This window comes from Falco cherrug, chromosome 5 (genome assembly GCF_023634085.1).
Source record: "Falco cherrug isolate bFalChe1 chromosome 5, bFalChe1.pri, whole genome shotgun sequence".
NCBI lineage: Eukaryota > Metazoa > Chordata > Aves > Falconiformes > Falconidae > Falco > Falco cherrug.
Window position 1 is genome coordinate 61,547,163 of NC_073701.1, and position 22,938 is coordinate 61,570,100.

At 38.3% G+C, this 22,938-nt stretch overlaps 1 protein-coding gene across 4 annotated transcripts in view; it reads right to left on the bottom strand.

Moving 5' to 3' along the window:
- Nucleotides 1–22,938, bottom strand: part of PPP1R12A (protein phosphatase 1 regulatory subunit 12A) — a 121,966-nt gene that overhangs the window by 49,124 nt on the left and 49,904 nt on the right. For all 4 annotated transcript variants that reach the window (XM_055712123.1, XM_055712122.1, XM_055712121.1 and 1 more), the window contains 2 exons: nt 10,361–10,479; nt 1,173–1,332 (listed from right to left, as the gene is read on the bottom strand). In XM_055712123.1, the coding sequence (XP_055568098.1) occupies nt 1,173–1,332; nt 10,361–10,479 (279 nt within the window). The remainder of the gene's footprint in view (nt 1–1,172; nt 1,333–10,360; nt 10,480–22,938) is intronic.

Here is a 22,938-nt window from a genome sequence, read left to right on the forward strand (position 1 = left end):
GAGCCAATACACTTCTACTAATATCCTCCAATGAGTCAACTTTCACACGTACTCTGCTGCAATGTCTTGGTCTTTTAGTCTTGCATCCTACAGAGAGCACACATTTTTGATATTTTGAAGCCATCACAAAAATTGCCTGCACACACACATTTTTTCCCCATCCTAGGAAAAGTACGTGGACTGGACTACACAAAAAGAGTAACAGAGAGCTTAAAAAACCCCAAAACATTGTAGATACAACTCCCTTACAGACACATGCTATTCTAAAACAAAGTTATTATTTTCTAACAGAATAATTTATCTTCATCATGTTGAAGCACCATGGTTTATTGAAGCAGCACTGCCACTCAGTAAACTAGATTTAATGGTTATAATGATTAAAAAAGCTCTGTCATTCAATTTCTGTGTTGACAAAGCATTACAAGGCTCTGCAGACCTTAAAGGTAGCAATACTTACACAGTCAGGGTGCGTGCTCATCTTCATTCTTGTTACAATATGTAACTGTTCCCAGTATTGTTAAAGCAGCCAAATACATTTATAACCACAGTAAAGCAATGTATTATTAAGTATGCTTTACTTCAGTAAAAGCAGAGCTTTGATGAAGAACAAATTAAGGCTCTGTTACAGTATTTATTTGTATTGTACTAATGAAAAGCTACCTGTGCATTATGGGACACCAATAGTCTGAAGCTTTCCTGGAAAAATTTCAAGAGTCATGATTTTCAACAATATCAAAAAGGCAAAATTAAATTCTTAGGTTCCTTAGGTCTAAAAACCTAATACAAACCCTGCTTAATGTATGCAAATAAATATGGTGTCTTGAAAATATGCATCAACCAACTGGCATTATAAAATGGTACTAAGCTTGTTTACACAGTTGGCCATATAAACAGTGTAAGTTTTTTGTCAACCTTTACATAAGTATTCAGGCTCGTATTCAGGCTCAGTATGTACACTGTGCTCATATTTTGAATGACAAAAGTAACAGCCCCATGATTTATGAGTGTTCAAAAATATAGTATCAACCTTTGAGGAAAAGATAGTTCCAGAGTTTATTATTTTCCAAGATACAACCCCCTAAAATCGTAAGTGTCCAATCCTATCAATTCCAAGCAGCATTACATCAACCAGACAACCAATTATGAAAAATTTCCATTTAAATCACACTTACTTTAAGACTTCTGTATAGCCCTTAGCAGCAGCTACATGAAGTGCTGTACCACCAGATTTTGCATGCCTGACATCATTTATATGGCCACTGTTGAGCCACTGTCTTGCGTCTCTTAGCATTATTCTTTCCTCTTCTTTTCGAGCTGCCTCTATATCAACCCCTAATTCAGATCAGGAAGGGGAAAGAGCATACAAAATATTTTAGGTCAAATACTTTAATTCAGTTACGTAATAAATCTTATACCATGTTTATGTGAAACAAAATAACAGCTAAACAATATGAATAATGTTCACTGTTAGATACGGCTATCTTTTTTGAAGACTAATCCCAAGAGGTTATGGAAACATCCATTATTGCATGACACTTTGCATGCATAATGCAGTCATTCCCCCATCAAAACCAGAAAGCTACTAAAAACAGCTCTTCAATTTTAAGAATGTCTACCATCACAGTAATAATCACTAGAAAAAAAGAGATAAATTGTATTTTAACCTTCTAAGCACCAAAATATAAGTCTGGTTCAACGTATCTGTAGAAAGCAGAAAACAGCTACAATTTTTTTTTACGAGGACATAGCTAAGGGAAGAGGAACAGCCTAGCTTCTCAACACTGATGGTAAGGAAGATGGAGCTATATTTCTTATACTTTGTAAAAAATTTCTAGTTTGTCTTCTATCACTGTGAAACACAAATTAAACAGCCAAGACTTTGGAAATCTCCCTTTGTATCTCAGGTAAAAAAACCAAACCAAAACATTGAAAATTTTTTATAGTACATCTCATAAAAAATTACCATACACTGACGAAAAGGGAGAAATGCAATATAACATTTACAAGTATACACATCAAGTTAAACAGCTTAAAGAACAGCAACACCCAAACCCTGAATGGCAAAGCAAAGCATGTATCTGAATCATGTTTTAATTACTACCATATGGAGTGATCTAAAGAACACAGCAGGAAAGGGGTCTTGAAGAGAACAATGCACAAGCATTGCTCTATCTATACTGACTGAATGGTGACAACTTTTGTGATGAAAAGGGACTTCAGAATTGTGGGCATCAAGAGCACAAATTGTATCGGTTGACTTCTTACAAAATCAGTGGATCAACTTTCAGAAAAATTATTCTGTATGTATGATTTGTCTAATATTAGACACTGGTATGCAGGGACTTGGGAAATACACACTTCTGTCTTCTGAACTTTTTGATTTCTTGTGGAGCAAAGCATTAACTCTGATATAATAAAAACAAGTGAAACGAGAAAAAAGGTACTGATTTACTAGATAAACCCACAAACCTCAGCAGTAGTCCTTACAGCCTATAAAACAGAAGTTAAGATGATTTGTAAATTACTTTAGATGCTCCTTGACTCAGATCTAATTATACTTTCTTCCAGTATTTTCTGCTGAAGTTTCATTCACCCCCAAACTGTTTTTCTCTAGCAAACTTGTTTCTATCATGTAACTCCCCTGCTCAACTGAAGCACAATATAAAGCAGACCTCAAACAGAGACTACGCAAAGCTAGAACATCTCTTTTCAAAACTACTCTACATAATCAAATCATTATAATTATTTTTCAAAGGTTTTATAATAAACAGCCATTTCAGGCTCTAATGTATTCAAAGAAACTGTGAGCTATTAGTCCTTTACAGGGCAAGTGAACCCCCAGAAAATGGAAACCAAACGAAATCCAACTTGACTGCTGCCCATTTAGCCATGCAGCAGAAACTGAGCTAAGGGAGAAAGTGGCCTTCACTAAAAGAAATTATTAATACCACAAAATGAAATGACATAGGTAATAAAGATGATCGTCTGTAGTTCAATGCATCATTCTACTGTGTAAAAAAAATGGTAAAACATTGTAATAAAACAGATTCATCAAGCTCTTATCAATCCACTGGCAAGTAGAAAGCCAAAGCAACAAACTGGCAAACTGAAAGCAATTATATTGGCACTGCTGAAATACACTTAAGGCAGCGGATAGCAGACTGATCTTATCTATTATGCTACACATGAATTAGTATTTCACAGATGCTGCAATTCCCCAATTGCAGAGCAAGAAAATCCTTGAAAATGACATGCCCAAATCAAAATTTCCTGAAATGCAGAAAGAAGGAAAGTAATTATTATGTGCTTTTGGAAATACAACATGTCATTTGTTTCATTTGTTTGGTTTGCGGTAGCATATGAAAGTGCTACAACAGAGTTCACTTCTTGCGTATTATTCTTCAGTCAATTCACACTGTAACAGATACTCCCTGTCTACAAACATATTAAAAAAAAAAAACCACAAACTATAAAAAGCAAGCAACCAAAAAGCAAAACACACTCACACAAAAAAATCAATGCGAGAAAAGACTCTGTTCACTAAGTGAATCTGGTAAAGTTTATGCTAAGGACAGATGAAAATATAAAATTTTACTAAATTTCATTAAATAACTAAGGCAGGTTATACACAAAGTGTTCTAAACAGCTGACCAAACCACCAGATTTGTCCACTTAACTAAACCAATCACTTCAGTCTTGGCAATTTAATAAAAATTAATAAAATTAAGTTTTATCAGAAACCGATGAAAACTCATAATCTGGAGGCTGTCTGCAAGATGTAGGAAGATTGTTGAAGCACTAAGCAGAGGAAAAAGCTAAAAGGTACTTGCTTGAAAGAAGCTGTGGTAAAAATTAAACACATAAAAGTTTATAAAACTGTCTCTCTCAAGACAATCCATGACTAAATAAAAATCGGAGCAGAGATTAGATTTTACATCTCTAATAATCTTTATGACTGACAGATAAAGAATGAAAACCAGGAACTCTGAATCAGTAATGTATTAATAATCACGTGTTCCTCCAGAAGGCTCCTACATATTGATACGTGCACTACTGCAAACTGTAGCTTCCTTAGGCCTTCACACCTGCTTGCCTTTCAGAATGACACAGCAGTGCAGATTAGGAGATCCTGGCAAAACAACTCTTTATAGAGTACAGCCATTTACACGGCAATTTTGCCTGCAAAACAGTACTACACAAATAAATAGTTTACATATCACGTTAGTCAACATTTATGTCCATTCCCTTTGTACATGCCCAAGGTCTAACTGTGCATCCTTAGCAGCCTGAGTGACCTCACATAAATTCCTATCGTTGTAGAACTGTTCATGTGTGAAGCTGGTCATTTTGAGGTACTTTTGTTAAAAGGAAGAACAGGGAAAATCTCCTCCTAAACCCTGACCTTGAACAGAAGTTCAAAATGGTTAATGCCTAAGCATACTTTCCAGGTACGACTAAAGACCCAGGGAATTATGTCAAAAATAGCAATGTGTTTGCAGAAAAAGTAACTAAAGCCAAATACAGACTTCTAACGATATCACAAATGATTGTATTTCTGAAGCCCAAACAAGATATAATGGCTGCAGAGGACTAATGGCTCCATTAATACATTATTTTACAAAACAGTACATTTCTGATCATATATCAACAGAAGAAAGTACAAGAATCTTGCCAATCTAAATAAACCATCCCACATTAATAACTGACACAAACATGGGAATTAAACTTTGTGTCATAGAGTAAAAGCTGCTCTGAGAGAAGCTAAATACAATACCCATTATTAACTACAGAAAATGGAATGTAAACAGCCTTTATGATACCTTGTACGGACCTTTCTCCTTGCTTTTGTTTTCCAGACACTATTAAGAGACGAGGGAAAAAGAAAACGCTCGTCACAGGGTTCCAAACGCTTTCTCCATACGGCCCGTAGATGGCAATGCGCTGCCTCCCAGCCCAACTCCAGCCGCAGTGCGCGCTCACACCACCGGGTCACCCAAGCTCTCTGGCAGCCCAACAACTTCTTAAATCATTAATAATTCATTGTTAAATGTTTTCGTATTTTTTTCTGATCAACTAGTGTTACTCAACAGTTCCAAACAGGTTTAAAGCCAGCGTGCCGGTCAGTGAGCATTTAATGCAATTCAGCATAAATTTAAACGCAGAATTATTGGCTTAATAATTTCAGGGCTCCTCGGCCATATAAAGGCATGTTTTATAGATACTGCAGGGAAGGTCAACCCGCTTTTTACTTCATGTAGAGAATGTTTATAAACAAATGTAATAGTTTGCATTTTATCCACATAAACAAAACTGAGTTAAGCAATACATCTGAGAGAGTCTCATTACATTTACCTATAATTAAGAATGAGGAACATTTGCTTCTCCTTGTAAAAGGAGAAGGATCTCCCTGATGGTTACATAATAGCTACCACGCTGCACCATGAACTCCTGATTCACCTCACGCCACCTCTCCCCACTAACTCACCTCCTGAGAATGTTTCCTATAATTCAAAATAACTGCTTAAGCCGTTAAAAATAATTTGAAGAGGACATTCGATGATAAACAGCTACAAAACTGCTCCAAACCATTAGTTAACTCTCTCTACTCGAGACCTAAGGAGAGGCAACATTTAGAACTGGCCAGGGCTAGCCAGCACTACAGCCGCACCTCCCTGCGGTCTGCTAGTTTTCACCAGTGCGACCAGAACCTTACACTACTGACAAAAGACAACTTCCACAACTATGATATGTTGAAACACTGCAGAGTAGAAACATAAGGGATCATATAGAGAAATTGCAAATACGAATAAGCCTAATGAAGATCAAGAATTACGTGGAATGCAGTGGCACCTATATGCATGGGGCTGGCCCATGATGAAGGTATCAGCAACACAGAAACAAAGCAGGTTCTAAGATAAGTTTTTTGTATAACACACAAAATAGTTACAACAGATGGCATGCAAAGAGAATAGTTGTTCAGCACTACTTTGCAATCATTTCCATAAAACACCTAGTTTCCCTATTTGTGAAGTGTTGGTAACTGTCAACAAATCTTTACCCCTTCTCTAAGCATGTATGTAATTTATCTTCTCACAAAGTATAAAACTAAACTAGGTTTTAAGCTTAGGAAATTATTAAGCCAATAATTCCCCTTTGAAGATTAGGGTAGAAAAATGTTTTCCTTACTACTGGAGTGCTACGGCTTCATGTTTAGGATAACTAGTCCATTAGTTCAGAATTACTATCAACATTACTTACTACACATCAACAGCGTTCTGCTATATGCTCAGCAGAACACAGATGGCCTTGTCTGGGGGTCTATGGCCCACACAATAGGACATATGGAAAGATGCTTGAATCAAGGGCCATAATTTAGAAGTGTCACGTATGGCGTTAAATGAAGATAGACAGACATTGGATAGTAACACCATAAAAGCTCTCTTTTGTGTCTAACACTCCTTACAACAGAACTTGTAAAACAAGATAATTTATTTGGATCACTGATCATGTCCTCTCTAGACAGGTCATATTTTGGAATCTGAATGCTAAAACAGGATGAGCAAACACTGCAGATCCGTCAGTCACATAGAGCTGAACCGTATTGTATTCTATAGTTTATTCCTGTGAACTTAAGCACCTCCAGAGACCCATTTTTTGTCCTGTAGTTATACATGTCCTTATAACATAATTTGATACCTGTAAAAATTAGGCATAAGAAACAAACTGATGATCTCTAGAAGGCTGAATAGCTGCACAATTGGAAGGCTCTGTTTGAACTTTTCCTATAAAGACAGGTCTGCAAAAGCAGCAAAAAGGGTGAGCTAATATGGTTGATTCTCCTCAGGTTTCTAATAAACATCAGATTACATCATTTAAACATATCTGAAATCACAGTGAACCTGGACTGATCCTTCCAGGCAATCTTTTGCCACCAAACAACTCTGCTGATGCCAATATTGAGGAAGCCATATTCACAGCATTAACTAAGCAACACAAAAATGGAACTATAATCAATGTAGGAATAAATAAACATGAAAAGGTTTCAAGGCAAAAATGTTACAGAAAATGTCTACTTAATTTTCACACTGCATGTTTTACCTACACAGAGGTAAGGGTTTTTGGCACTCAGGTTTATTTTCAAAATAAACAGGTTGATCTTCCACTACCTGTAACACTGAGACAGGGATGACCATTCCACAGACCCCACAGTTAACCCACATTATCAAAGCTGCAGCACTGTTATTTTATACGAGGAGTACCGCTAAAGCTAGAGGGATAATTGCATTCAGCTACATATATAGTCAAAGACGACACTGTCACAATGCATCCATGTTAATTCCACATTAAGATAAACAATTAAGTTCCTATTTTAGAGCTATTAACTTCTACAGCCAAGACATACACACAATTAGGCACTTTCCAAGTGATCATGATAATAGCAAACAAATATTTCCGTATATATTGTTATATTCAAGTTAAGGATGCCATCAAAAGCATATGATTATAACCTTAGTGCTGAGACAACTGTCTCGTGATTTAGTAATATATACACTACAAGTTCACATCCATACTTACACCCTTTCTATTCCATTCTCATCCACAATTATTAAATATTTCCTATGATTTCACCCCACAGGTGAATGCCCTTAGTTCTTACACCTTCAGAACCACCTGCTGTAGGAGATCAGGTTCAAGAACATCTAAGGAACCTGAAGGGCACAAGTCCATAGGACCTGATGGAACTGGCAGACGAAGTGCTAAGTCACTATCCATCATATTTGAGAAACTGTGGCAGTCTGGTGAAGTTCCCAATGAATGGAAAAGGGGAAACATAACCCCCATTTTTAAAAAGGGAAACAAGGAAGACCCGGGAAACTACAAGCCGGCCAGTCTCACTTCCGTGCCTGGCAAGATCATGAAGCAGATCCTCCTGGAAACTATGCCAAGACACATGGAAAGTAAGGAGGTGATCGGTGACAGCCAACATGGCCTCACTAAGGGCAAACTGCCTGACAAATTTGGTGGCCTTCTATGCCGGGGTTACAGCATTAGTCGATGAGGGAAGAGCAACTGATGTCATTTACCTGAACTTGTGCAAAGCATTTGACACTGTCCTGCATAACATCATTGTCTCTAAACTGGAGAGACATGGATTTGATGGATGGAGCACTCTGTGGATACGGAATTGGCTAGATGGTCACACTCAAGGAGTTGCAGTCAACAGCCTGATGTCCAAGTGGAGACCAGTGACGAGTGGCATTCCTCAGGGGCTGGTGTTGGGACCGGCACTCTTTAACATCCATATCAGCAACACGGATGGTGGGATGAAGTGCACCCTCAGCAAGTTTGCTGACAACATCAACCTGTGTGGCACCCTTGACACGCTGAAGGGAGGGGATGCCATCCAGAGGGACCCTGACAGGCTTGAGAGGTGGGCCCATGCAAGGTCTGGCACATGGTTTGGGGCAATCCCAACCAGAAATACAGGCTGGGTGAAGAATGAATTGAGAGCAGCCCTGAGGAGAAAGACTTGGGGGTGTTTGTGGATGAGAAGCTCAACATGGCCCAGCAATGTGCACCTGCAGCTCAGAAAGCCAACCATATCCTGGGCTGCATCAAAGTAAGTGTGACCAGCAGGTCGACAGAGGTGATTCTCTCCCTCTACTCCACTCTCCTGAGACCCCCACCTGGAGTACTGTGTTCAGCTCTGGGACCCCCAACACAATAAGGACATGGACCTGTTGGAGTCAGTCCAGAGGAGAGCCATGAAGATAATCAAGAGGGCTGGAGAATCTCTCCTATGAAGACAGGCTGAGAGAGTTGGGTTGTTCAGCCTGGAGAAGAGAAGGATCCAGGGAAACCTTACAGCAGCCTTCCAGTACCTAAACTGAGTCTACAAGAAAGTTGGAGAGGGACTTTTTACAGAGGCCTGTAGCAACAGGAAAAGGAGTAATGGCTTTAAGCTGAAAGATGGTAGATTACATATTAGGAAGAAATTCTTTACTGTGAGGGTGGTAAAACACTGGAACAGGTTGCCCAGAGAAGCTGTGGATGCCCTGTCCCTGGAACTGTTCAAGGGCAGGCTGGATGGGGCTTTGAAAAACCCAGTCCAGTGGAAGGTGTCCCTGCCCATGGCAGGGGGGTTGGAACTAGATGATCTCTGAGGTCCCTTCCAACCCAAACCTTTGTATGATTTTATGCTTCCAAATTCAGTAGAGATGCTGCATGCCTTCTTCCCTGCTTCTGTGAAACTGAAACTCCTAAGTGATCTAACAGCAAAACAAGGTAGGTAGAATATGTATATATAAATGCATTCTTAAATATGTATGTGTACGCATATATACACATATCTATTTATATAAAATAAATAAAATGTATAGGCTATATACTGAACCATAGGCTTTAGTGTCCAGTTACAACCAGGAAGGCACAAATGCTGTCAGGGATGTTCACAGTGCGGTCAGTCCTCAGGACAGCATCCAGTTCCTGTTCTCCACAGAGGGAGGTCACACCATTCTGAAACACAGCCCTAGCAAGTTTTTTCTCACCTGATATGGTGCCCTGTTCAGCCAATATATTTTTCAAACCATCTGAGAAAGACCAGTCTTCTGAAAAATCCTTTAGCTTGTCAGCAAGCCAACTGACATAAAAGTTTAAGAGGAATGCTTGGAAAACACATTTTACACAGCAAGTGAAATTCAGTATTTTAAAACAACCTGCATTATCCCTTTAGAAGCTAACTTAAAGGTTTGTGATAGGTTCTCAGTCATACCACAAGTGCAATGTAAGACTCCTTATTCCAAGGAATAATTTCAGACATTTGGCATTTTAGAAGGGCATTCAAAAGGTCAGAATAGACACACAGGGTGATTTATGGCATACAGTATAGTTGTTTACCTTTGGTTTAGTTATTCTAGGCTTTCTTGTGGTCAACGGAAAGAAAAAGTTACCTTCGGGCTACATTCACCTCATCCTAAAACTGACATCTGAGTCACCCTAAAAGTGACTATTTTTCTCCCCTCTAAGGCAGGAATCTCTTCAGTTATAGTCTAAAGCTGGAATACAGAAGTCTATATCCCAGATGCACTGAATACCATCCATAGTAGCTGAAAACCACCTAAATTCTGTTAAGTGACTGTAGAAATTCAGTCAGCACCTGGATTCAGCACTTCTGACCTCTTTCTTCACATGAGGCTTGGCTGAGTAAAAACACCTAAAGGACAGTTTGAGCGCTGCACATTGCATTGACAATTCTCTTCAGAAAATAAATTGAGTGACCTTAAAATTCCTGATTTAGCATGTTTTTGAAAATATATTTAGTGTCCAATATAAAAAACCATCCCTCCATGTTCAAAATTACCTTGTCTATTTACTTCATTCTGAAGCAGCTCTTCCATTGCCTCTTCTTCAGCAATATCTAATGGGGTGTCTCCTTCACTATTTACAGCTCCTACATGTGCTCCTTGACTAATTAAATACCTGCCAATAGAAAAACAAACAGTAAGCAAAATAGTAAAGCTGATGCAAAAAACCCCCACCAGCCACTAGGATATCATATACAACGGGTATATGCATGTACACGTACAATTAACAGAAACAACTATATTAGGTATAAGTAAAAACCCTCATGACTGCCTACAACCCCAAGCACCTCTACATCTTTTCATCATAATACCCATTAATACAAATAGCCCTCCATCTGCTCTTCAGTTTGCCACAAAGACTCCTGACATATTTAAAAACATACTTGCAAGAACTGAAAGAAGAAAACGGCTAGAGGACAAACAAAAGCGAACAAAGGTGAACAGAGATTGAACCACCAATTCCCATGAGCTCCTCATATTAAGCCACTCTTCCTAGAACTTCCAAATTTGGTGGCACATTATGCTTCTATACTATGCCAGAATCATGACTCCTGGTCTCTGAGGCAGCTTCATAAAGTTAATAAAACTAGAATCAACTGTGCTCCTCAGTATTCATAAGGTCAGATTTCAGTGGGGAAAGGGGCAAGGGGGAGAAAGGAAGCAGTGCTTCACACGCTGTTCCAATCCCACTAAGTGTTTTCTTACTTGAAGTACTACTGTCTCAGGAATCAACAATCCAGACTCTGGAATTTATTTCTGAATTTCCAATTAAGTCAAATGGATCAATTCCAACAACAAGTCACAAAAGGATTAAGTCATTTCATTGTATTAAACTGTAAGCCTATAAAGTTACTGAGAACATACAGCTTAAAACACTGTTTCTAAGTAGACAACGAACACCTATTAAAACATCAATACAGATCGGTCTTACACCTTCTGACCGTAACATTTCCACTTCCCTATCAAATTCAAAAGTTTGAGCCATGACAGGACTCAACACAAGCAAAAAACCTACAAACATACCTTCTGCCTTGCAGAGCTTAATTTACACTTTCCATATATTTGGGAAAAAAATACAAATAAACCAGTAAATACTCACACCTGAGGAACTAGTTATCGATTTGGTAACAGGTGTATGGAATCAAACCTTGTTATTGCAAAATGTCAAATTACACAGAAGCCAATCACAAAATTAATCCAACACTACTACAAATGCTTTGAAATATTTCTGCTTAACTATTGCCAATTAACAATTGCAGATTCCAGATCTAGAGGCATTGTTTTCCTTGTCTTTATTCAATAATTCAGCATCAAGTACTCTTACAGATGTCTATTTTTTAATTTATGACTAAAACAGAACTTGTTATTAAAGCTCTGTAATTATGTCAAGGACAGGTAAGAACTGACAGATCACAAAATGCAACTTAATTCTCAGAAGTGTAACCACATCTCCTGGGACATGCATCATCAGTTGCCACCACTAACTTTGATGCTGGTATGTGGTGCTGGTTGTACATCGTTCCTCTTAAAAAGTACTGATGTGACCCCTACCTTTCTCCAGTTTAAAGATTTGACTTCAGTGGAAATGAAAAAGTAATACGAATTAACATTTCTCAACAATACCAACTGAACTGTTCTAATGGCGACATACCCTTCCAGGTTACAGATCAGGCAATTGCTATGCAAGGTATCTACTGAACAGGCAAAACCAGCAGTGGGGACGCTAACTTTCTTACAAAGTCAAAACGTCGATTCAAAACCAAAGTCAATCACTGACAAAATATATCTTTATAAAAAAGTCCCAAGTCAACATTCATGTTCTTTCAGCCTGTTTCTTCTAATACAGACATGAAAAAAATTATGTTTAAAAAACCTGATTTTTGCCTGTTTCCACGATACCTACTTTTGTAGAAAAACATCTCTCATTGAAGTGGTTCTACTTGGTCAAGCGGGTCAATAACTTACAGACATGATAAAAGAAGAAATCTGTAAGAAAGTGTAGGGAATGCACAAAAGGCTACAGTAGCATTTCAGAAAGTTATTATTCAGATATATGAACAATTTCATGATCAAATGATCCCTCAAAGCAGACTCCAAAAATGAAGCTGCTTACAGGCCTAAATCAGATCAGCAGAACTAGGAGGATTAGTAGGGTCGGAGAAGGAGAGTTATCTGAGTTCCGCTTTGCACACGCTTACAGGGCTTTGGTTCTCCTGGGTCAGCAAAGAAGGATGGGTGAACCTGCCGTGAGCTCACAGGCTTTAAAGGGATGTAAGAAACAGAAGAAAGATGAAAGGCAGCATGCTCCTCGCTAGGAAAGTGAGAAGGGCTCTTTCCTAATCTTCCTTCAGCCACTCCAAGTAGGCCTCTCCTCTGCCACCCCCGACAAAAAATTAACAGCGATTCCCTCAAGTAAATTTGCAGTGAATGAGCAATACCCAGTATAAACCAAATTATTCAAAACACAACTATTTTAAAGACACCTTTTAAGCCTGGTAATAAAATCCACGTTTGTTCTGTTTGCCACATCATTCAGAAACAGACGCCTCTGTCCTGGAAGTTTACGCATTTGTTTATCTTCATTTGCAGTAAAAACAGTTTCAGCAAACCAATGACAGGGTTCAGATGGTGCATGAAGTCATCCTGGTGCCTAAAGGATTTTAGGTTTTATTAGATAACCTAGCACTACCAAGGGAAAGGAGAGCAATCCTTTCAGACATGTAGGTAACTTGACTCTGCATCACATACAGAAAGCGAACAGCCTTGGTAAACAAGACTAGGAGAATGATGCCCTCTGTTTGTAATGCGTAACTGAGCAGAAGCCAGTACCAGAATAATCCTAAAGATCAGAAAGTTTGGTTGTTTGTCTTGTTTTGGGTTTTTTTTAATTACCTTCCAAACAAACTTTACTTTGACTTAATGTTAGTTAAAACTTATAGTATGACTTCAAATATGGGTATATTTGACATTTCAGTATTTCTGGTACCATCTAGTAAATCCTCCGCATGCAACAGCGTATTATTGTGTGTAGGTACGTATGTGTATTTTAAAAGTCATCCAAGTTTGAGGATGGGGTGGTGGGGAAGGCAAATAATTGCTTGGTTTTTAACTTTATTAAACAAGTGTTACCTTCATCTTGAAATTCAGTCTTTCTAAAGTAAACATAATATAACTTTAATTTCCTCAGCTGATATTAAATTGATACAGCTATTTGCATGCAGTGAAAAGGAAATTGGAGCTGTGTAATAAAAAGTCCAGAACCATGTCCTTGGATACCATGTTCAGAAAAAGGTGCTTTTTACGAAGTTGGATGCAGAGGAAAAATAAAAACATATAGGACTCCCATCGGTCACCTACTTACACAAGCTTTTGGTATAGCAATTAAATTTCTGTGTTTTGTAATTCACTTGTTGCAAAATAGCCATGTTCAACAGACAGCTACAGAAGAATAATTCAGAAAATCCAATAATTTCTGTAATATTCTGGTAGGTGCGCATTCAAAATATAAATAAATGCGAAGGAAACAGTAGCTTGATCCATACCATGTTTATTTTTGGAGCTGCAAGCTTTCAAGTGTTGACACTGAAGCTAAAGGTACCTCTTTTAGACACTCTTGTAGTTTAAGTATAGGGAATTCCAAGTACCCCTGGAATACCAGGAAGTACAGGAGCAGGAAAATAAAACAGTCATTCCTGATGTTTTACCCTGATGTTTCCATGATGAGTATTAAGCAGTCTGGGTACGACTGGAAGAACAAGTTTGCTTTCTGATACCACTGTTTTATGAAGACAAAAATACTACTTCTACTTGAAATTTGTCTTATTTAGGAATCACTGCTGTATATTCCTCAAAGCTATTGTAGATTGAAATTAACCACCTTGAAAGAAAACATGAAATATTTATTTTCTATAATTATTATGAAACCCAGATTCTCTCCCGTCATATTACGAAAAATAACTTTCGTGAAGGGTTGGAATCTCAGTTATCTCTGAGACAGTAAGTAACAACGCCCTGAAATTACTGTGCAAAAGCCAAACAGTCAACACCAAAATGAAGCTCAGGAACTTGAAGTTAAAAATTTTAACTAGGAACTTGGTCTACAATCTGAATTAAAAAACCCAAACCAACAAAAAACCCCTTACAGCTGATATGTGTGTGTGTGTGTAAGTCTTAACAAAATGCATATAGACACACAAAGTAAGTGGACAGGAAGACACCTCTCTCTGAAGACAGTTACATACAAACTTGAGTCTTATTTGTGAATTTAGAACTTAAGAATCTGGAAGATGCTCAGACTTTGGCTTTACTGAAGTTTGTCAGCTGCAGACAAGATATGCTACAGATAACATTTTAGTATTTTTTATCTCTGCAACAGAAAGAGGGGCATATGTTTACATTCAAACCTTGCCCCAGTTCACAGTATCTGGAAACAAGTTTGTGAAGTCATTAGGGATATAATTAACTTCAAGTACTCGCTGAACCTGAAGGTCACCAGAATGGTGGCAAGCACAAGGCAGGGCAGAGAAGTGGCTGCTGAATTGATTCAGTTTAATGAGAATTCTTATTGAGCTCGCTGGAGACTCACTAGTGAAAACAAGAGGACCCATCAGACTAGGCAGAAGACTGGACAGCAGTCTCTAACTCCAAAAACATGAAGACAGGGACCCTCCTAAAAAAATCTCTTGCTGTTCAATGTATTGTATATACATTTAAAATAAACATGTTTAGCGTGGTCTTCCAGGGAGACATGGCTTAATTGCTAGTGGGGGTACTAACCAACAGCAAAACTGGTCTCCCAACAGCTTTTAACTAATCAGCAATTTAATCTAAATCCAGCTGGTTTTGTTTTGTTTTGTTTTTTTTAAATCCATAGATCGAGTTCAAATTAATTCCACGAGTGTGTTAACTGAATGGTAACAGGGAGCCAAAGACAGGAAAAGTGTCACTGTGTTCATGCATCTGTGCAAGCCATCACTTGAAGAAACAATGAAAATAAAATCTGCCCCACAGTCCACAGGATGTAACAACAAAATAGAAACTTGCACATCTTTGGAATACATATTTTAATTGCCTTCTTTTAAAATGCCTTTCAGAATTATTTCACTGTTTTTTTAAAAATATAAAGCATCGATACACTTTTAAAAGTATATATTTGTGAACCATTCAAATTACTAATAAAAAGACATCCATAATCTGACCAAATAATGTCATGAGATATTTAACAAACAAAAAATGTAAAATTTTAACATCGCTGTTTCTGACTTTTTATTTTTTAAGTTGCAGTACACTAAAACTGTGACACCTGATCCTTTTCAGACCTCCTATTGGTTTGCGTGTCTGGGAATATTCCTATAAATATTTTCTCCCTGCAGAGGAGTTTCACTTCAAATTTCAATTCCTAACAATGTTGTTATTAACTCAGACAGAAGTAGAATGCAACCTCAAGCTCCCCAGCCCTTCTCAAAAGTGGTTTTGGTCTGGGTCTGGTTTTGTTAGTTTGGGTTGGTTTGTGCTAAAGTTACAGCTTCTGTGATTCTTGAATTTTTAAGGGGCACTTCTCAAAATAACATATTAAAGAAAGGCCTAGCCTTTTTCTTTTTTTAGAAAAAGATCTTAAATTATACAAACTTGAAGCAAATACAATAGCATTAGAATAACATTGTGCTAAATTCTATTGTTGTACATAATATGTATACACCCTGTGTCAGTGGGCAAGTTTCAAGAAAAATGTTCATTGGCTGAATATGAGCGAACAGCCAGTACCCAGCCGTTCCTCAAACACCCTCTCATGCACCCTTCACACTTGCTTTTAAACACATAATTCAAAACCCATATAAATGTAACTGTAAAAAGTCACATTTTCAATCTTTTTGAAATACATATTGTAACCCTTGTAAGCATTTGGTGGAGAGCACTAAAATGTGCGCGGCACAGTGGAGGTGGCTGGCAGGTCTGGCAAGGCACAGAGGGGCCCTGCTTGCCTGGGCAGTGGCATGCTGCACAGCACAACAGGGGATCTACTCATCCTCTTCCACAACGACCTACAGGTAATTTCCCTTGTCCTCCATTCTCCACAGCTGAGCTACTCCTGCAGTTGTCTTTCGTCCTGGATCTATGATTTATCGAAGAAAATAAAGGCTCCATAGTAAATACTGGAACAAAACTGTACAAATTCAACTGGGCCAAGAATACTTTCTCCTGCATGATTTTACGACTGATATAGAATAAATCAAATTACCTGAAAAGCAATTAAGTCAAACTCATAGGGATGTCTTACTCAGGCACTCTGCAAAACACCATTCCATGCTCTCAACTCCTAGTGTACCTCAACCTTCTGCCTCTAAACATTTAACTGCATAGAAACTGACACAAGAAGACAGGCTTTTGTGATGGAATTTAAATTAAAATAAAATAATGATAAAACTCTAGCACTTTTAAGGTTATGTTTCTTTGCAAATTCCAGAATATTCTCTCTGGAAAAAAAAAAAAAAAAAAAAAAAAAGCAGCAGCACTTTTTAAACAGGAATGCTCCCCCTATGAGCAGTATCATCAGCCAGCAGCTACACAGAACACCAAGTTAAATAAGGCCAACTAGGATTATTTGGCAAAACTAGGTATTTTTCTTGAAATACGTGACTGATTATTTTAAGACAGCTGATATCAACATGAGATCTGAGGTGGATTTATTATTTCCTCTTGCAGAATACAAGCGTTGAGAATTTCAGATAGCTACAGATGTTTAAAAAAAGGAATAAAAAAAGTTGAGAAACAAATGGCCAAATGATTTGGAACAAACATAAAGGGGCATTTATTTTCAGTTTTTACCAGCCTAATCCAGATTTCAGCATATGTGCTTTTCTAAATTATGGCCCAGTTTGAAAAGACTTTTTATATCTTTCAATATGCAAGAGCTCCTCCAGATAGCAGCAAATCCAGTCTCTGATTCTCCCTCATGAAGGTGTTACAAAAGGCATCTCGGACAGACACATATCTTCACTTCAAAATTGTCAAATACACCCAAAGTTATCAAAGTAGTAAGCCAAGCAATGAGAAAAAAAATTCCCCCTATGCAAACAGCACTTTCTATAAATCCTAAATACTGTACTTATATGAAAAACATATTTACGTTTATGAACCAAACATGCCACAACATAGGAACACACCACTGAGCTCTGCACATAGCTGGCTGTCCCCAGCCTCCACCGCAACTTGCATGTCCAAGAAAGCACAGCAACTAGAATCACATCTGTTTTCCGTCTTGGTATGCAGAAGCTTTGAAAAAACAGCATAGATAACAGTATCTGGTTAGTTTTACTCCTCCTGTGTTCCAAGAAACCTCCGAAAAATGCCAGCAATAAGCTCTAGAAATATTTGTACGTAGGCGGCCACCTAAACATTAACAGTACAAAGATGGAACAGGAAAAATTCCTACTTGCAGCATATGAGAAGCAACTAAGCCTTCATATTTTACCATATTCATACAGAGGAAAGACATATGAGAGGTAGCAGAGCAACATTTAGGTTAAAGTAAACAGTGAGTGAGAAAAGTAGGAAACGGGAAGAAAGCTATATAGGGAAGCACATGCTATAACCTATTTTAAAAAAACACCAAAAACAAATCACCAAAAAAACCCCTATGGAGTCTGGTAATGCCAGGATTAATACAGGGCAAAAAACTTCAGCAGAAAAGAAATAAGGCTAAACAAAAACTATTTTTAAAGTGTATGTCAAATGCTAATTTCACTCCGCACTTTGTGAACAAGTGTTTCTCTCCTTTACTTTGAAGTCTGCACCCTATAGTGCAAACATGAGTGTTGAGTTTGAAAAATAACTTGTTGCAGCTGCAGAAGAGTACATAAAGTAACTCTAGCTCACAGAACTCTGCGGCTCAGGATGCTTTCCTATAGCAAGTCTCCAAGCATTTGTGGTGATTTATGAATGTGTCATCAAAGTGAGTATTTGGGATTGAGTTACGAGGGTTAGAAGAAAAGGTAACAGCAGCATGGAGGCAGAAAAAGAGGAGGAAGGAAAACTATGCTGCTGCCCACCTTCCTCAGCTAATTCCTCACCAACAAGAGGTGATCGCACCACTAGCTCACTGTCCCTCCTGCCTTGTGCCAACAGTAGCATTGCTGTATTTGACTACAGCAGCACCACAGATTCTGATTTTTAGCTGCTGCTTCCTATTTCAGCAGAAGTTAATGAGTATGGACCTAATTAAACAAGCTTATTGTCCTCCAACAGCCACGTGGTGGCGTTTCTATCAGAAAAACTTAACCAAGATCAATTATTTTACTGTGTTTAAACAGATATTAGCATAGATATAATCACTCCATCACAGAACTTATTTTATTTGTAATTATAATGGAGTGACCAAATCTCCCTGTGACGCAACATTACTATCACAGTGCAGCTTTTAGCATCATCAGTAGTACTGAACTCAGTCTGACCCCTTGTTAGGTATCAGCAATCTGCAACTCATAGCAGTTGTTTGCCTGTCCAGTCCACTTTCAACTTCCTTCAAAACACATTTCTTCCAAAAGAAACTCTTACTCTTTATTCAAATCTGATAAGCAGTGCCTCAACCGTAATCAAGAGGTTTCAAGTAATTGCTTTTTTTATACTTTTCCTGTGATACCTGCTGTTACAAAAAAACCCTACATTTTTGTGTCTTGGTGTCTGAATTGTATCCAGGTAACTCACACACACCAATGCACAGCAGCCTTCTGTTTATAGAGATACCATGCTATATTTACAAGGATTTCAGAAGAATTCAAGCAGCTTTTATCCTGCCTCAGTCAGGGTAAGACTAGAAAAAATACACACAGATTAGGATCATCTGTGCTTCAATGACGTAGTTTAGGACATCTAACAAAAGACACAGCTGCAAGAAAGGATAAGTAGGTCATAAATTGCGTTAGTGTCATTAGAAAGTCTACTGTACATGGCAGAAAAGGGTCAAACACAATAGAGAAAAACACTCAAGTAAAAGCTGAAAGAAAATAAGAATTGAGATGCACAGTAGCAATCTACACCACACCCATGTTTTCTCCTAGAAAACACTCAACCCCAAATTTACTGTGAATTAAATTTTTTATCAGGTAACTGAATAAATACTATATTCAATATTTAACAGCACTAACAATTCCACAGGTTCCACAGCCTAAGAAGAATCTATCGCTGCCTCTAAAAATAACAATTTTGAATTAATCGATGAGGCTCTCACAAGTCACAGTATACCACACTTATCAAGCACTTGATCAATTCAAAACCTGGTTGCTCATGTATTTGGAGCTGCTCTCCCATGTTCTAGTCATACCTAGAAAAACAGGAGTCCATCGGGGTCAACAGGAAGTTACATTATCCAGGGAGGACCTGATGTTATGTTTCTCAGCAGTCTGCCTGAGGTCCCAGGCTTCCATATGCTATCACATTCAAGAGGATACCAATAAAACCAATGCTCTGTGATAAACAAGTAAGATCTTTCCTATGCACATAATTTCTCAAAGGAGGATTTTTTTTTAGACATGAGCTGCACTTTCAAGTTCTTTTTCAGCCAAAAATTAAGACTGCTCTGAGCTTTGCATCAGGCATCAGTCCCTTAACTTTTCATTAGATGCAGGGAACTGCTAAAGCATATTAAAAGAAAAAATATACCTTCCACTAAATCTTATGTGCCTGAAGAAGATAACTCTGAACTTAAAGGTTTAGTAAATTTATCTTTAGAAGAACAGAAATGCAATATACTTACTAACAAATATTTAGGGTCACAAGTGGAGATGCGCACAGTAATCCAATGTGAAGCCATCAGCTACACACTGTCTTTGTGCATCCTAGAGTGACCCGCTCTCGTAGACTCTCTCAGCTGAACAAACAGGTATCAAATCAGTTAGGTCCTATAACTTCCTCTAATCCATCAACCATATCTTACATTATATTTCTGCCAGCTGTTTTTTATCCAAACATCAGATCACAACTACACAGCAGAAAAGGTTAAACTCTACCACATAATGATCATTACTTTGAAAAGGGAATTTCACCATCCACCTAAACAACTTAAGTGTTTCATTATTCTTAAAACATACATATATGCAGCAAAAACATGTTGAAAACAGTACACTGCCACAGCACATCTTCATGATAGAAGATGCCAAATGACACTAGCTCACTGATCTTCAAGTTTCTCCATTATTTTCTCTGATAGAATTTAGCTTTATCCTTGCAGATATGTAAATACATGTTTGGAGGAGGAGAAACTTTTATGTTGCTCATAAAGAATGAACACTGCACTTTGATTTGGGGGAGAGGGGAAAAGACTAGCATATTTTCTCTCCCGATATTGTTATTCTCAATCTCTTCTTCCAGAAAGAAACAAGGCAGCAAAGACAGACAAATTAACCGAAACTATCTTCCAAAGCCTGAGGTGACCTTTTCACAGCTCTCACAATAAACGTTGCGTCTCTACCAGTGTCAACTTGTAAGAAGTCATCCTTCTAGAAGAGCTGTTCTTTGTTTGATAATAAACCTCCTTTGCCTGCTTTTATTTTGTCACCTGGCTTTTTTTACAATGTATCCTTCTGAAGTCCCCTTCCCATTTGTTGAGTAGGTTGTATTAAGTTTCATCTTTGGTCCTTCTTCCTTTTAATTCTACCCCTCCAGTTAACACCTCCCTGTGTCATTTAAAGAAACATCTTGCATCCTGACAGAAACGCTGACTCACCTTGTAGCATTCTCTACCAGACCAAACCCTGTATCATCTCACATAATCAATTTGCATATGGTTTTACATCAGACCACCAGCTTCACCTTGTCATTCATACATCCAAACTTCTGACTATCCTCCAAAAATCCATTTCTGAATGTATCACTAATAACATCACTTCGTATTCAGTTAGTTAAAACCATAACTGCTAACAAAGCTAAAGGAGATGGGAGCCATCCTTGACATTTTTATCAGTCTGCTTTGCCTAAATAATGTCTTGTTTTTCTGAGATTATAATGGGGTATAGCAAAAAAAGTTTAGATCAAAACCACTGCAGTAAGTAAAAGCTCCAGATGATTCAGCTATTAAAACTTAGAAATGGATTAGAAACTACTGTTTTGAAACGTATTTTGTGGCACTACCCTCAGATATCATGGAAGAACATTCAACAGTACCAACTGGTTCAGGCTCGCGAGGTGGGAGATGAAGGAGAGGACTTCACCTCAGCACAGGCAGCTCTCCACAGCCAGGCTTCTGATCAGAGGTACAAGCTATGTCTGAAAAGCAGCCCAGACTATTTTTTTTTTTTTTTTTTAATACCTGCATATCTATGCCAACTGCTGCTGGCAAACTAGATCAGCTTACTTATCCGAAAGAGAGTAAACCTTCCAAACTCCCTGAAGGCTAGTCTTAAGCTAATAGTTCCCACATTGTTGTGTGATCATTAGATAATGCGAGAGAGGGGGTAAGAGCCTGTGGAGGAGGGAAAACCAAGGAGAGAAGGGAATGACTGCCTATTTCTGCGGTAGTCTCAAGTTAGATCACATCAAGCATATTGTGAAATTGCACTGAACACCCTTTACTAGCTGTTGCCACATGAGCACTGGTCCCATCCATGTACCACAGGCAAGACTCGCTACCACCCAGCACCCACAGCAGTCCCTGCAAGGCAATTAGAGCTGTAAGTAAACCACCTATCACTGAACATCTATGTATTCAACTACAGGTCTGCAGGACTGTCTCTCCTCAGGATACTAGACAACGATCACTCACTTAGTCTTAATGGTCTGTTACTAAAATAGAGAGATACTGGGACAATGGCTTGCTGAGGCTTCAGCAAACTAGTTTGGCTGGGTTCACTTTCAGTTATCTGGAGTCTGGAAAAACAGATGGGCAGCAGCAGCAAGACAGTGGTTACGCACAAGCCTTTTAAAGTCTGCTTTAAAGGCTAGGGGAAGGAGGGGATAAAACAGGAAACTTTGGGCAGGAAGGAAAGCAGGTGAGCTGGGTTTTAGAGCAGCAGAAGTGGTAAAGCTGCTGCTCTCTTCCCAAATGAACTGAGTGAGGAGACTCTGAACTTTAAAAAGTTACTCTTTCTAACTGTAATCATGTTTCAGCCTTGAAAACCTGTAAAATAAAGCCGTGTCTTGAAACTGTGCTGTCTTAGGGTCTGTATGTGTAACTGTGTATCAAACATGCCTCCTAAACATAAAAGCAACCATACTGAGTCAGACCCAACATCCTTTTAACACCTTGGCTTGTCTTCAAAAGTGAGCACATCTTCAAGAAGAATAAAAATAGGGCATATACATGTTTTTTTCCAGTAATACTTTTCCAGTCTCTCAACTACTTTCATGGATTTTCTGAACCAGATCCCATTCGTATGTGTATGTATTCTGTGTTTGGTTTGGGTTTTTTTTTTAAGTCCACCCTCGGTGGATTTCTCATCCCTTGAACCCGTAAGAAATTTTAGAGTCTACAACAACGTTCGGCAAACTGTTACTCAGAGGTAGTACCCACTGCATGAAGGTATAAAAACCCCCTATTCTTGCCTCAGGAGGCACCTCCCTCCCCCTCGTATTTTTTTGCACA